This window comes from Capricornis sumatraensis, chromosome 6 (genome assembly GCF_032405125.1).
Source record: "Capricornis sumatraensis isolate serow.1 chromosome 6, serow.2, whole genome shotgun sequence".
In the NCBI taxonomy this organism is placed as follows: Eukaryota; Metazoa; Chordata; class Mammalia; order Artiodactyla; family Bovidae; genus Capricornis; species Capricornis sumatraensis.
The window spans coordinates 69,169,769-69,183,394 of NC_091074.1; the positions used below are offsets into that span (position 1 = coordinate 69,169,769).

At 38.1% G+C, this 13,626-nt stretch overlaps 1 protein-coding gene across 1 annotated transcript in view; it reads left to right on the top strand.

The window, feature by feature from the left end:
* Positions 1 to 2,040: 2,040 nt before the first annotated feature.
* Positions 2,041 to 13,626, top strand: part of ZCCHC7 (zinc finger CCHC-type containing 7) — a 248,063-nt gene continuing 236,477 nt past the window's right edge. Inside the window, exons 1-2 of the mRNA XM_068974380.1 lie at positions 2,041 to 2,079; positions 7,035 to 7,665. Coding sequence (XP_068830481.1) covers positions 7,056 to 7,665 — 610 coding nt within the window. The 5' untranslated portion in view covers positions 2,041 to 2,079; positions 7,035 to 7,055. The remainder of the gene's footprint in view (positions 2,080 to 7,034; positions 7,666 to 13,626) is intronic.

The window sequence follows — 13,626 nt, forward strand, 5'->3', positions numbered from 1 at the left end:
TTAAAACTGTCAACCTCAAATAGTTGTTAAAATTTCAAAGTTTATATGTGGTAAATTTATAGACATAAGACTGACAATAAAAGCTCAGTATATTGTTTTTTAAAAGAAAACATTTTTTTTTTTCCACACAAATATACATTACCTAAAAATCTAGTAATTTCTGTGGCTCATTTCTTGGCCTGATTCCTCCTCTGCAAAATCTCTGTGTGTGTGTGTGTGTGTGTGTGTGTGTGTGTGTGTGTGTGTGTGTGCGCGCGCGCGCACACGTGCTCAGGCAAATCCAACTCTTTGCAACCCCATGGACTGTAGCCAGCCAGATCACTTTGTCCATGGAATTTTCCAGGCAAGACTACTGGAGCAGGATGCCATTTCCTATTCCAGGGGATCTTCCCCACCCAGGGATTGAACCCCTATCTCCTGCATCTCCTGCACTGGCAAGTGGATTCTTTACCACTGCACCACCTGGGCTTCCTGCAAAACGGGTGGGTCCACCGATTTTATCTTTTCACTGTATCCTGTCTTCCTTCCTAGCACTTACCATAATGTTAACTAACATTTCTAATTATTTTCCAGATCAAACTCTGACTATAATTAACTATTTGTATTCTGCTTCTCTGGTAGACTCTAGCTCTATGAGACCAGCTGCTAAGTCACTTCAGTCGTGTCCAACTCTGTGTGACCCCATAGACGGCAGCCCACCAGGCTCCCCCGTCCCGGGGATTTTCTTATTATTATATCTGCAATTGCTAACACTGTCTGGCTCTTAACATATGTTCAACATCAGTTCAGTTCAGTCGCCCAGTCATGTCTGACTCTTTGCAACCCCATGGACTGCAGCACACCAGGCTTCCTTGTCCATCACCAACTCCCGGAGCTTACTCAAACTCGTGTCCATTGAGTTGGTGATGCCATCCAACCACCTCATCCTCTGTCGTCCCCTTCTCCTCCCGCCTTCAATCTTTACAAGCATCACGGTCTTTTCAAATGAGTCAGTTCTTCGCATCAGGTGGCCAAAGTATTGGAGTTTCATCAGCTTCAGCATCAGTCCTTCCAATGAATATTCAGGACTGATTTCCTTTAGGATTGATTCCTTTATATGTTCAAATAAATGTTGGCAAAATTAATCAATGTTAAGATTATCTTTCAAGCCTGTTGTGTAAGGCCAACGAACTGCTAAAGATGGCCAGTGAGTTTATAATTAAAATAATTTGCGAGAAGAGAAACCCAAAGTCAGGGACTCCCAGCACAATCTGTAGCTGCCTGAGGCTTCCAAAGGACCAGTACTAACTTCAATCTTTAGCAAGTGTGCAGTTCTTAAAGGTTCACAAAGAATTAAATCTGTTGTCTTCTATTATAGTATAAAAAAGAGCCGAAAGCGCCCCAGGGTAAACTAAGTTCAACTTCAACTTAGACATGGAAGGGGCTTGCCTAGGATCACCTAGCTCAAGAGAGAAGGATCTAGAAGCCAGGCGCTCTCAAAGAGGCTTTTCCCTCTCTGGGGTTCCCCGGATCCAAAGCCTCCTGCTGTACCAGCCCTCGTCCAGTACCTGGCTCTCAGATCCGCTCCCGCGCCACGTGGCACAAGGAGGGTGTCCTCTGAGATCTGGGAGAAGGCGGAGCCTGGTCTAAACCTCGCCCTGGAGCATCATGGGAGATGTAGTGTTTATCTCCAGCACGGAAAGTGCTAACTCTCCCAGATTTGGCTCAGTAAGTAGCATATCACCTGTGCAGGTCCTTCAAACATGCTATTCCCTAACACAGATTCAGCCTAGATACTTGTGAAAGAAGCCGTTTCTTTCACGTGCTCAGGCAAGTCCTGAGCAAACAAATAAAGGCAAACAAATAAAAGACTATATGCGGGGAAGGCAAAGGGTTAATAGTTTTTTACGCACGTCTACTGGAGGCGAGGAGTGGGCGGGGACAGAAGACGACTTCCAGGAGCTCTGTTTTCACCGGAAGTGCCTTCCCTCCTCGTGGGTCCGCGCGGACGCCGTTTCCTTACCTCATTTGTCTTCGCCCCTCCCCGTCCCTCTACGCGTTTTGGTTCCTGGTTGGTGCTTCCTGGTCGCAGCCGCGGCAGTGAGTATGTGTGACGGACCCCAAGGTGTCCATGGCCGGGGTGCCCCTGCCCGCCCTCCGCCTCCCCGCTAGGCTGTGGAACTAGCGCGTGTCTCTTCGCCGGCCTCCGTGTCCCCGTTTTACCCTCACTCGTGGCGGGGCTCGTCTCGTGGCCTCTGAGTCGAGCTCTGCGCCACGCGACTCCGCGGACCCGCTGTGGTGTCCGCCTCTCTCTGCCGCTCCGAGGCCTGAGGTCGTGGTTCAGAAATGGCTGAGCGCCCGTGGCCTTGGTGGGGAGTGGCGTTCCTACCTACTTTACCTCCACAAGCCCCAGAGATTCCTCTTTTAGGAAAGCTGTTCTGTCAGTTAAACGCGAAGAGAGGTCGGCTTTTGAGAACCGAACAGTCCTGGACCAAGTCCAGCCTCAGCTGTCAGAAGCAGCAGCTGTAGCTCTTGGGACAGGAAAATTTCGAGGATTGGGCCCCTTTCCGCACGTGAAACAAGGAGACCTGCGCTGTATTCGCCGATGCCTTCCTTTTGTCCTTCACATTCTGGGAGCCGGCAGTTAACTTAAACTTTAGGAGCCGCAGGTGTTGTGGGAAAACTGGCTGAGTGAGAGGCAGTAGGCCTGAGTTCCAGGGGCGGCTCCACAACTGGTGACTCTAAAATTCTTAGAAATCTTTTCTAGCGTGTATTTACCTTTATTTCAGATTACAGGATAGAATTAGGAGATCTTTAAGGCTCAATGAATAAATAAGCTTCTCAGGGTCTGTTTCTCTATGTATAAAATGAGAGCGTTCAATTTAATGACTTTCAGGTCTCTTCGAAAACTCTTCGGGTTTTAAATATTTAGGCTGTGTGTATTTCAGACAGTATTGTGCTTTGAGGACAGTTCACTATGGCTGCTTTCAAGAGAATCTGAGAGCGCTGAATTAACCAAGGAAGACATGAAAGTGAGGGTTGTAAAATAGCTTCAAAGATTAAGATACTGTGTAGCATAAGGAAAAAGGCTGAGGGTGAAGAAAGTGTTGTGATAAAATTAGTTATTCTGTAAAGACTATGTCAGGAACAGCTGGACTTGTCTGAATAAATTAAGCAATATTTTCTCCTACCAACCTCTTGTATTCTGATTTTTTTGTGACCATTGTTTCCCACATTCGGGTTCGCTATCTCAGTTTGATTTACTTCCTAGTGAAAATCTTATTTGAAGAGTGGACAGAAAATATAACACTAGAGTCAGTAGTGTTTCAAATCTGTCACTGTCAGGATAGCTCACTAAGAGTAAGTCAGAAATTTTAAGTTGAAGTTAAACTATTAATCATGTTCTAATGAAAGCTAGGCTTAAAATCAAGATGTGAATTTCATTTAAATTTCCTTGAGATGGATAACATCTCATCAAAAAGAAACATAGGCTAAAAGTTCTTTGAAAAGAAATAACAAGACTGAAGTGACCAGTTAGTAGACTGTATGAGTAGAAATGTTGGTTTTAAAGATTGTACAGTAAAATCTGAAAGCTTAAATAAGCTTTAAGTTGTCTAGTTTAAAAAATTTCAGTGAATGAATACTGCTCCTACTTTTGAATGGCGAGAGGCTTTGCAGTTATTCTCTTATGTAAGAGACATCTTTTTTGCTTGTGGCATTGCTATTTATTGTCTGAATACAAACTTGGGATGTTCTTGGATAGTAAACTGACAATGTATGCTTTTCTTTCCAGTTAAAATGCCTCTTTCATAGTTTTTAAACTCTACTGGGAAATAAAGTGGATATTTGTGAGATAAATTTAGGTGTTAAAACCAATGCATATATAGCTTTGAAGGAATTTTTTTTTAAATCTTTATTTGAAATTGTTAATTTTTTAATGTTAGTGAACATTTGGTTGAGAATCAGGGAAATGTGTTTCTTAACCAGGTAAATAACTTTGGATAGGCCTCTTTATTTCTTTGGACCTAAGTTTCCTTATATATAAATTGAGAAGATTGTATGAGATACTCTGAAAAGTCTCTTCCAGATTTAAAATTTTGTGACTCTCATAGGGACTTTGTTATCTAGTTAAGTATGCCTGAGAATTGTATACAATAATCAAAAAGCTGAGAAGTCCTTCTAAATTAAAAGTTAGAAACATGTATGCTTTTTCATATTTGTCCTCTGAGTATACATAAAAAAAGAAAATTAATGCATTTGAGTGTAATTAAGGTAGTAACATAAACCAACACAGCCTCAGGCAAACCTTTACTCTGGCAAATATAAGCTACATAAATAGAAGAGCAGGTTATGCTGAGCACAGTTTTCAGTACAGAAGGTACAAAATCCTCTTAAAGGCCATACGGGCTAAATGTTAAATTCATTTTCTACATTTCAGGAAAAGAGATAAACCCTTAGACCCAAGGAAGTCTGTTTTTATTTCTGTAGTTTATTTTTGGCATACATTCACAGGTGTGCCTATGGCTCTATTTATTCTTAATCCCTTTCCTTTGGGATGGCTCCAGAGTAGTACAAATTTGTAACTCTGTAATTTAGCTCTTTAATTTTTTCTGTGCTGCACTGGAATTATGTTTTATCTTAAGTCCACACTGGATCCTCAGGATGGATCCAGTGAGGATTTTGAAGGAAGTATAATTCCTTTGACTTCTTTTAGAATTAATTTACCTATTAAATAAAAAGGAAAGGATTCATCTTTTATTTGAATTCCTCTGAGGCTAACATTTCAATATGAACTGATAAATGCTATGAGCATTATCATTCAGACAGCCACATTCAACTTGTATGACAACAGCATAGCAACCTGAAGGGCAGTGCAAGAAGGGAACAGATATATTGTACCTTTTAGAAGGAAAAAAAAAGGCATAGAGAGTTTGGGTCCCCCCAACTTTACTGAGATAAATTGACAAATAACATTGTGTATGTTTAAAGTGTACAACATAGTGATTTGATGTATGTATATATTGTGAAATGATTACTGCATTAAGGTTAATTAACAAACACATCCATCACCTCACATATTTGCCTTTTGTGTGTGTGATTAGAAAGTGTAAGATTTACACTCTGATTAGCCCTCAAATATGCTGTATAGTATTGTTGACTCAGAACTTTCGATCATCCTCCCCCCACCCCCACCCCAGCTTTATTGAGATACAATTGACACACAACATTGTAAAGGTTTAAGGTGTACAGCAAAAGTTTGTTTGTTTCTGTAAAACAAGAAAGTCCAGCATGGGTGTAGTACATTTTTTCCTCTTGTTCATTTGATTCTTGAAATCAGCAGGTTGTATCACCAAAAGTACCCTGACATTTTGGGCAGAGAGCTAAGAAAACAACTAGTCTTTCTAAATACTTTGTAGCTAAAAGCAGAGTAGAAAGGATAAATTATCATTGTTAATTGTTCTGTAGACTGTCCATGATTTTTTAACAAAAAAGGGTTTTTCCCCAGCACTTTCATTTTGATTAGTGTTCCATTAGTACCTAATCAAAACATCTGTGTAGATTTTTGGTTGATAATGTGAGAATCCTTGAAATAGTTGGAGACAACTACAAAATTCATCTCACCATAATGTTCATATCTTAGACACATATTAAGGGCTTCCCAGGTGGCTCAGTGGTGAACAGTCTGCCTGTCAGTGCAGGAGACACAGGCTTCCTGTGGTTGGGAAGATCCTCTGCAGGAGGGCATGGCAACCCACTCCAGTATACTTACTTGCCTGGAAAATCCTGTGGACAGAGGAACGTGGCAAGCTACAGTCAGTGGGGCTGCAAAGAAGCCGACATGACTGAGCACTAGCACAAGGCACATATTAGATTTATTAGAGCTTTAAAACAAATTCCTGATGATATTATTCATATATTCATTCATTAGTCAACAGCCATTGATAGAAACCTTGATAAATGCCAGTTACTCTGTGTGGCTTTGGGGATCCCTTGTTTAATAAAGTGCATATAGTTCCTGCCCTCCTGGGGTGTGTGCTCTGTGCTTGTGGGAAATTTACATTGTATTAGTAATTAGAAATGTGAATGTTTTGAAATGATGTGGAAATGTTTAAAGGCAAGACAGTTTAGCCTGGTGGGTCAAGGAAAGCTTCTCTGAAGAAGTATTAATAATATTTAAACTGAATTGAGAGATGAGCAGGATTTAACATACTTACAGTAGGAAAGTAAAGTGCTCCTAAAGCTGAGTTTTACCTCAATTTTAGGTCTTTGATTAGTTTGTATTTCATACATATCTTTATAGATAGCACAGAAACAAACTAGGTTTATCATATTTTAAAAATTTTTACCTGCACCGTGTGGCTTGTGGGGTCTTAGTTCCCCCACCAGGGATTGAACCTGAGCCTGCGGTAGTGAAAGAGCTAAATCCTAACCGCTGGATTGTCAGGGAACTCCCTATTAGATATTTTTATGTATTCTTTTGGTGAAAGATCAGGAAGCCATAGGATTAATTTTTAAATTGAGAATAAAAATATATACCAAGGCAGTAAATAAGATAATTATGTCCTTTGTAGATTTCAGTTATAATTGAAGTAATATCCTGTGTGAGAATGTATACCTGAAAAGATGGATACAGAACCAGGGAAAAGATGATGAATGGATGGGATAGTAGTGAAAATGACCTAAAATATTTTTGTGATTTTTAGCATTTTGGAAAAAAAAAATGATGGGTGTCTGAAACAGTGGATCTCAGCCTGTTTTTTCTTTCTAACATACTTGTGAAATACAACATTTCCATTAATATTATATAATTGTAATTCTGTTGTTAGTGGTAATTTTCATTTGGGAGGGATGGGCATTATTAGAGTGGGTCATAACAGAATTTAGAAAGCTTTGAAAAATGGTACTACCCTAAGAGAAAAGTCTTTTTTAATATGTCATTGAGAAAACTGATGACCTTCACAAAAGTTAGATCTAAGAGGTGGTGTCGTTATGCACTATACAGGCATGATCTGAACTGTTAAAATATGTTCTTTGTGTGACTTCCTTTTTTACAGCATCAAGGTTTACTGCTTTCCATGATGTTTGGTGGTTATGAGACCATAGAAGCATATGAAGATGAGCTTTATCGTGAAGAGTCATCTAGTGAACTGAGTGTTGACAGTGAGGTGGAATTTCAGCTCTACAGCCAAGTTCATTATGCCCAAGACCTTGATAATGTCATGGGAGAGGAGGAACATGAAGAGAGGAACTCTGGGAATTCTGAATCATTCAGTAGTAAACCAAATCAAAAGAATTTAATTGTCCTTTCAGATAGTGAGGTCATCCAACTGTCAGATGGGTCAGAGGTCATCACACTGTCTGATGAAGATAGTATTTATAGATGTGAAAGAAAGAATTTTAGAGTCCATGCAAAAGACAAGACCCAAGGTTCTCCTGCTTCTCTTCATTCTAATGATTTAGCAGATAAGAAGTGCAAGAGGGATATTGAGAAGTCTGACTCTGGAGAGAGATCGGGTACAATCCAGGAGGTCATGATTATAGAAGTCAGTTCAAGTGAAGAGGAAGAGAGCACCATTTCAGAAAGTGATAATGTGGAAAGCTGGATGCTGCTGGGATGTGAAGTTGATGATAAAGATGACGATATCCTTCTCAATCTTGTGGGATGTGAAAAGTCTGTTAATGAAGGTTAGTATCATATTGGCCATTTGAAAAGTAGTATCGTCTTTAATGAGGAAGACTGCTTTTCCTAGACAAAAGACCATTAGGGTCTGTTCCATTTAATTCCTCACCTTTTTGTCTTGTTTTTTGGCTTGTTTCTCATGAGACTTTCTTACCAATCTACTTTAATGGTGGTCTGTCTGAACATCAGAAAGAGTATGTCAGGATATCAAGGACACTCTGCTTCTGCTGTAAGCAAATTCATAACTGTTTCTTCCTGTTTGGCTAGAGCCAGTTCTGGACGTGCAGTCTTAGTTCCCCTCTCTCTCTGCTTGGTACCACAGGTGAGTACTCCATCCACCTCTGACATTGGCTCTATGCTCTCATTGGCCAACTCTCTTGGTTCTGCCTTTTGCTCAATGATTTGCTTTCTCAGGAGATAGGCATATAGCAAGCATGTGGAATGCCTGGTACATAGAAGATACGGAATTAGTATTAAGATTTTTAGGAATTCTACAATCAGTAATGTAGGAACTATGAAGAGCTGTAAGTCTACAGTAGACTGTAAAAGAGAATGTAGATTCTGAGAGCCACATCATGGAGAATTGAAATTTTGGTGTTAGTTTTGTTTCCTCTGTCACATGTAGTAAGCTAGTATTGATGCTTATCCTGTTAAAAAGTCCCTTTCATTTTTCTCCCTTTATGTGTAATGCATAGTCTCTTGCAATATTTTCTTAAATGATCTTTTACATCCTCCCTGTACACTGTTAAATTAGTAGTCTTCAAATACCCTTTGCTCAGTATTAAAGTCTTAAGTGTATTGCTGCTCCAAAACCTTTAATGGCACCCTCTTGTTCTCAGAGGAAAATGATGATATTGAATATAAATGATGCTTTGAAGCCCCAGAGATTAACAGACATTTTTTTTTTTTTTAAGGAGCCAGATGGGAAATATTTTAGGTTTCCAGTCCTTAGGAAACCTACTTCCTAACTACTTAACTTTGCCCTTGTTTAAGAGAGCAGCCATGATACCTGAAGAAATGAGATGGCTATTTCAACAGAATCTCAATAAACAGGTGTCTATCTCAGGCTTTAGGAGGCCAGCTCTGAGAATAGTAGGTAGAACATAGAGCAGAATCAGGTAAAGTTTTATCAGGGAAAAGAGAGGTTTGATAATGTTTTTAGGTAGAAGGGGAAGTTTCTTGAAGAAGGAGAGATTAAACCTATTTGGTGGATTGGAATAGGGGAGGTAAGTCAGAGAAGGGATCAGGTATGTATGTATGTCTGAATTAGTCTTAGAAAGATATTTAATTGCTAAATTATCAAGTATTCATAGAAGTGGAAAAGAGAATAAATTCAGATGGATTGAGATAAATGAGGGAATATATGAAGATGTGTTTGATTTTCTTGGGAAAATGAAAGTGGAAGTGGGTCAGGGTACTTACAGGCTTAGAGTGTGGGAAGGATGTTTTGGTGCTATGGGGAGTACTCTCAGGCAGTGGATCCCAATATTTTGAAGATGACAGCTTCTTTAAACTTCAGAATTTGTGGACCCTCCCTGCCCCACACATGACTATAGTTATATTTTTAATACCTGTTAATTGAGAAAATGCTTGTTAGCAAAAAGCTATTCAGTACACTCATACATGACTTTGTATTTTATTAACCACAACATTGTCTACACATTTGAAAAATAGTATGTAAGGCCCATTTCCCATGTATATGGCCTTATATAATGCATACTGCTGCTACCTGTTGTGATAACTAATTCTGCAGCTCCCCAGGAGTCTAAAGCCCATAGATTGGAAATCACTGCACTAACAATTCAACAGTAAGAGAATAAAAGAATTGCTTAGAAGTAGAGTTCAAACAAAATTAAAACAATTTGAGCTTGTAATGAACTTATTTTGAAGGATTTCATAACTTTTCCCAATAATATCTAGGGAATGATCCAGGGTTAGGCAAAACTTTGCAGAACATCAGAACAAGCATTTAGCCTATCCTTTCTCTAAATTGCTTTCCCCTAAGGTGACACCTAGTTTCATCAAGTACTAATGTGTTCATGATGATCTGCCACTTTTCTTGAATTCAAATTCTCTGTGTCCCCCATGCTGAATATTTCCATTTGGGTATCTTGTTGTTATTTCACATTTACGTACTAAAAAGCTTGATAAATTGAAAAGAAAGTTGATCTTTCCACAGAAAGAGGAGCAGGTTAACTGGGTGGTGGTTCATACTGGGACTAGAGTTTCTCAAGGCAAAATGTCAGGGATTGATATGGGTGGTGAGGATGAAGTTAAGAGTAGCTGAACCATAGGGAGATGAGGTTCTAGAGGAAAGGGAATGATGGATTTGTCAGGTTTGGCTTTTAGAAAAGAAGTTGGTAATTAGGTAGGTAGAGACATCTCTGGAAAACAGTTTTAGTATTTTATGTTATAAGTAGACAGTAAGAAGCATGTCTGTCTTTAACTGTATTTTGGAGAGGGACTATTTGTATTACATTTGTTTATTTTTATTGGGGTGAAATTAACATAAAATTAACCATTTTAAAGGTTCAATTTGGAGGCATTTAGCACATTCGGAGAAGGCAATGGCAACCCACTCCAGTACTCTTGCCTGGAAAATCCCATGGACGGAGGAGCCTGGTAGGCTACAGTCCACGGGGTCGCTAAGAGTCGGATAGGACTGAGCATCTTCACTTTGACTTTTCACTTTCATGCACTGGAGAAGGAAATGGCAACCCACTCCAGTATTTTTGCCTGGAGAATCCCAGGGACGGGGGAGCCTAGTGGGCTGCCATCTATGGGGTCGCACAGAGTCGGACACGACTGAAGTGATTTAGCAGCAACAGCACATTCACAGTGTTGTAGAACCATTACCTGTATCTAGTTCTAAAACATTTTCATCACATCCAAGGGAAACCCTCAAATACTGTCACCACATCCAAAGGAAACCCTGCACCCATTGAATAGTCACACCTTATAGCCTCCTGCCTCAGACCCTGACAAGCACAAACCTGCTTTCTCTCTATGGATTTAACTGTTTTGGATATTTTATGTAAATAGAATCATCCAGTATGTGACCTTTTGTGTCTGGCATCTTTCACTTAGCATAATGTTTGGAGACTTATGGATATTGTAGTATGTATCAATACTTCATTCCTCTTTTAAGGCCAAATAATAATATTCCATTGTATGTATATACCTACATTTTGTTTATCCATTTGTCTCTTGATGGACATTTGTGTTTCTACCTGTTGGCTGTTGTGGATAGTGCCACTGTGAACATTCATGTACAAGTATTTATTTGAATACTTGTTTTGGGTATTCTTTTGGGTATAAACTAGGAATAGGATTATTGATGTTTCTGTTTCAGTTTTTGAGGAACTGCCAGACTTTTCCACAGAGGCTGTGCCATTGTATGTCCTCACCAGTAATATATATGAGGGTTCCAATTAACTGCAGTGGTTTTTACAATGACTTGTCATGTTGCACATTTCTGTTTGATTTACTGGCAGACTCTTTGTTATTTCTTAGTTTTTATCTCCTAGTCTTTGTTTTTTATAGTTATTACTTACATTGGCTTATGTTTTTTTAGAATTTTTTTTTCAAATAAGATTTTCCTTATGTTTTCATCCATTTACAATTTTTAAAGAAATTGATTCATCTTAGAGGTATCCATTCTTTTAAAGTTTAATGTATGTGTAGTATATAAATTTATGTCACTTTTTTCTGCAACTTTGGTAAAAATATTTGATTCAAGACCTAAGTACTTCCAAGTAATTCTTGGTTCCAGACATTCAGTGTATGTTCCTACCATCCATATTGAAACAATTTACCCCTACTCTTTGTTTCTGGGATTTGTTTTTTCCTGTTCTAATCAAATGGAAACAAATTTTGCAAGTCTGTAAATTAATTTGTTTCACTCTTATAGATTCTTAAAAAAAATTTATATATCCCCTATTTTATTTCCTTGATCTACAAGTGCTATAATCCAGTTTTTCAGTTAATAGGCAATATATTCAGTACTGATGCCTTTTTGAGTGTGCTTTCCTTTCTGATCATTAGTAGCCCATTCAAAAATAGAGAAGATTTTTTTTATATCATTGAAAGTTTTTGGAAATTCTGGCATGCTTTTGAAATGATGATGATTGTTAAACAACAACAATGTGTACTATTCCCCCTCTTCCCCAAACTGTGGCATATTTGAAATATCAATATGATAGAAGAGATTAATGACTCCTTGAGGATAAGTCTTTGCCTCAGAAGCCTTCTTGTAATATTTAGAATAATTTTTTGCCATATATATTACTTTGTTTTCCATTAATTGCTCAAATATTGATTGAGTGGTGTTGGTGTTTCAATGAAGAGACAAAATATAATAAGCTTAAGTTATTGACAGAAGTCTCTTCTTAAGCATGGGAGTTAGGTCTTTCCAAATCCTGGGGATAGATGTGGTTGAAAACTTGAAAAACTTTTTAAAAAGTAAGATTGGTGAATTTGAGGTAGTACATGAAGGTCTGATGATCCATATTTTTCATTAACTATTGCTAAATGTATAGTAACCAGCACAACACTGTTCTTGTTCTGTGGAAACTTGAGGCTCTTTCCCATTACTTCAGTTTCAGTGAGGTGTGTAAATGTTTGTTTTGCTTTAATACACAATTAGAATACATAATAAGGCAAGTAATAGACAACCAGGAGACATTTTCTTCCCTTTTTATTCTTCCTCTAAATGTTTAACTTTTCTGATTTGAAGTTGTTGATTAGCTTCCTTGGGTTCCAGGAGGCTTTGAGGATATAGGACTTAGGTAGTGTGTTCAGTCTAGCCTTCCTCTGTATATGCAGCTTTATGATCAAGGTCTCTGCTTATAATAAATCCATGCCAAAACATAGGCCTTCAGTATGTGTTACATATGACTGTCAGCTGTTTCTACCGAGGGATATAGGAGTTTATTTCTAGACCTTAGAAGTAAACTTCATTTCCTTTACTTTTTTTACTCTTTCCTAAGTTTTCTTTATGTGAACAATACCTGCTCTGTCATTTGTCTTCCTTTTAAAATTCTCACCCTTCACTTTCACTTATTATTCCCAATAGGAGTAGCCTGTGATTTACGCATTTACTAGAAAGACAGGTTTCTTGGTTTAAGAAAAGATGCATCAAAGGAAATAAGCATGTTTTTTAATTTGTGAGAGGAATCTCTCTTTTGGGAAGGATTACTGTATAAGACAGCTGAATGATGGTAAGTGCTATAGGAGTTTATACATGATTAATCACCAACTTATTTTCCTTTAAAGAAAAGGGACTTTTCTAGCTCTAGGAGTGGTTGTTAAATTATTGTTGATTTTTTTTTTTTACTATAGAAATTTTAAGGTATACAGAAGTAGAATGTTGTAATAGTTTCAGTGTTCCATAAACCAGCTTCAACAATTATCAACTTATGACCAATTTTTTCTCATATATAATTCCATGCCCCTATATTCCTTTGAAGCAAATCACAGTCATTATATCATATCATTCATTTATGTACGTATCCATCCATCCATACATTTTAATTTGTATTTCTGAAAGAAAATTATTCTTTTTAAGAAACAATCATTATTGTCACACATAAAGAAATTACCAATAATTCTTTTATCATTAAATGACCATTCAGCCTTCACATTTCCCTGATGGACTCTTAATTTTTTTCCCTATACTTTATTTGAATCAGATCTATTTATTATAATTGGGTGATAACTTGTGTCCCTTAATCTATAGGTTCATCCTTTGTCTCTTTCTTCTATGTGTTTTTTTTTCCTTCCTTATAATTTAGTTGTTGTACTGACTGAGTTGTTTATTGTAGAATTTGTAGAAATTGTAAAACTTCCTGAGTCTGAGTTTTGTGATAGTGTTTAACATGCTCCACTGTCCCCTGTATTTCCTGTGAATTAGTAGTTATCCAGAAGTTTAAATTCAGGTGTCTCCCTGTGATTGTGCCATCAGATAG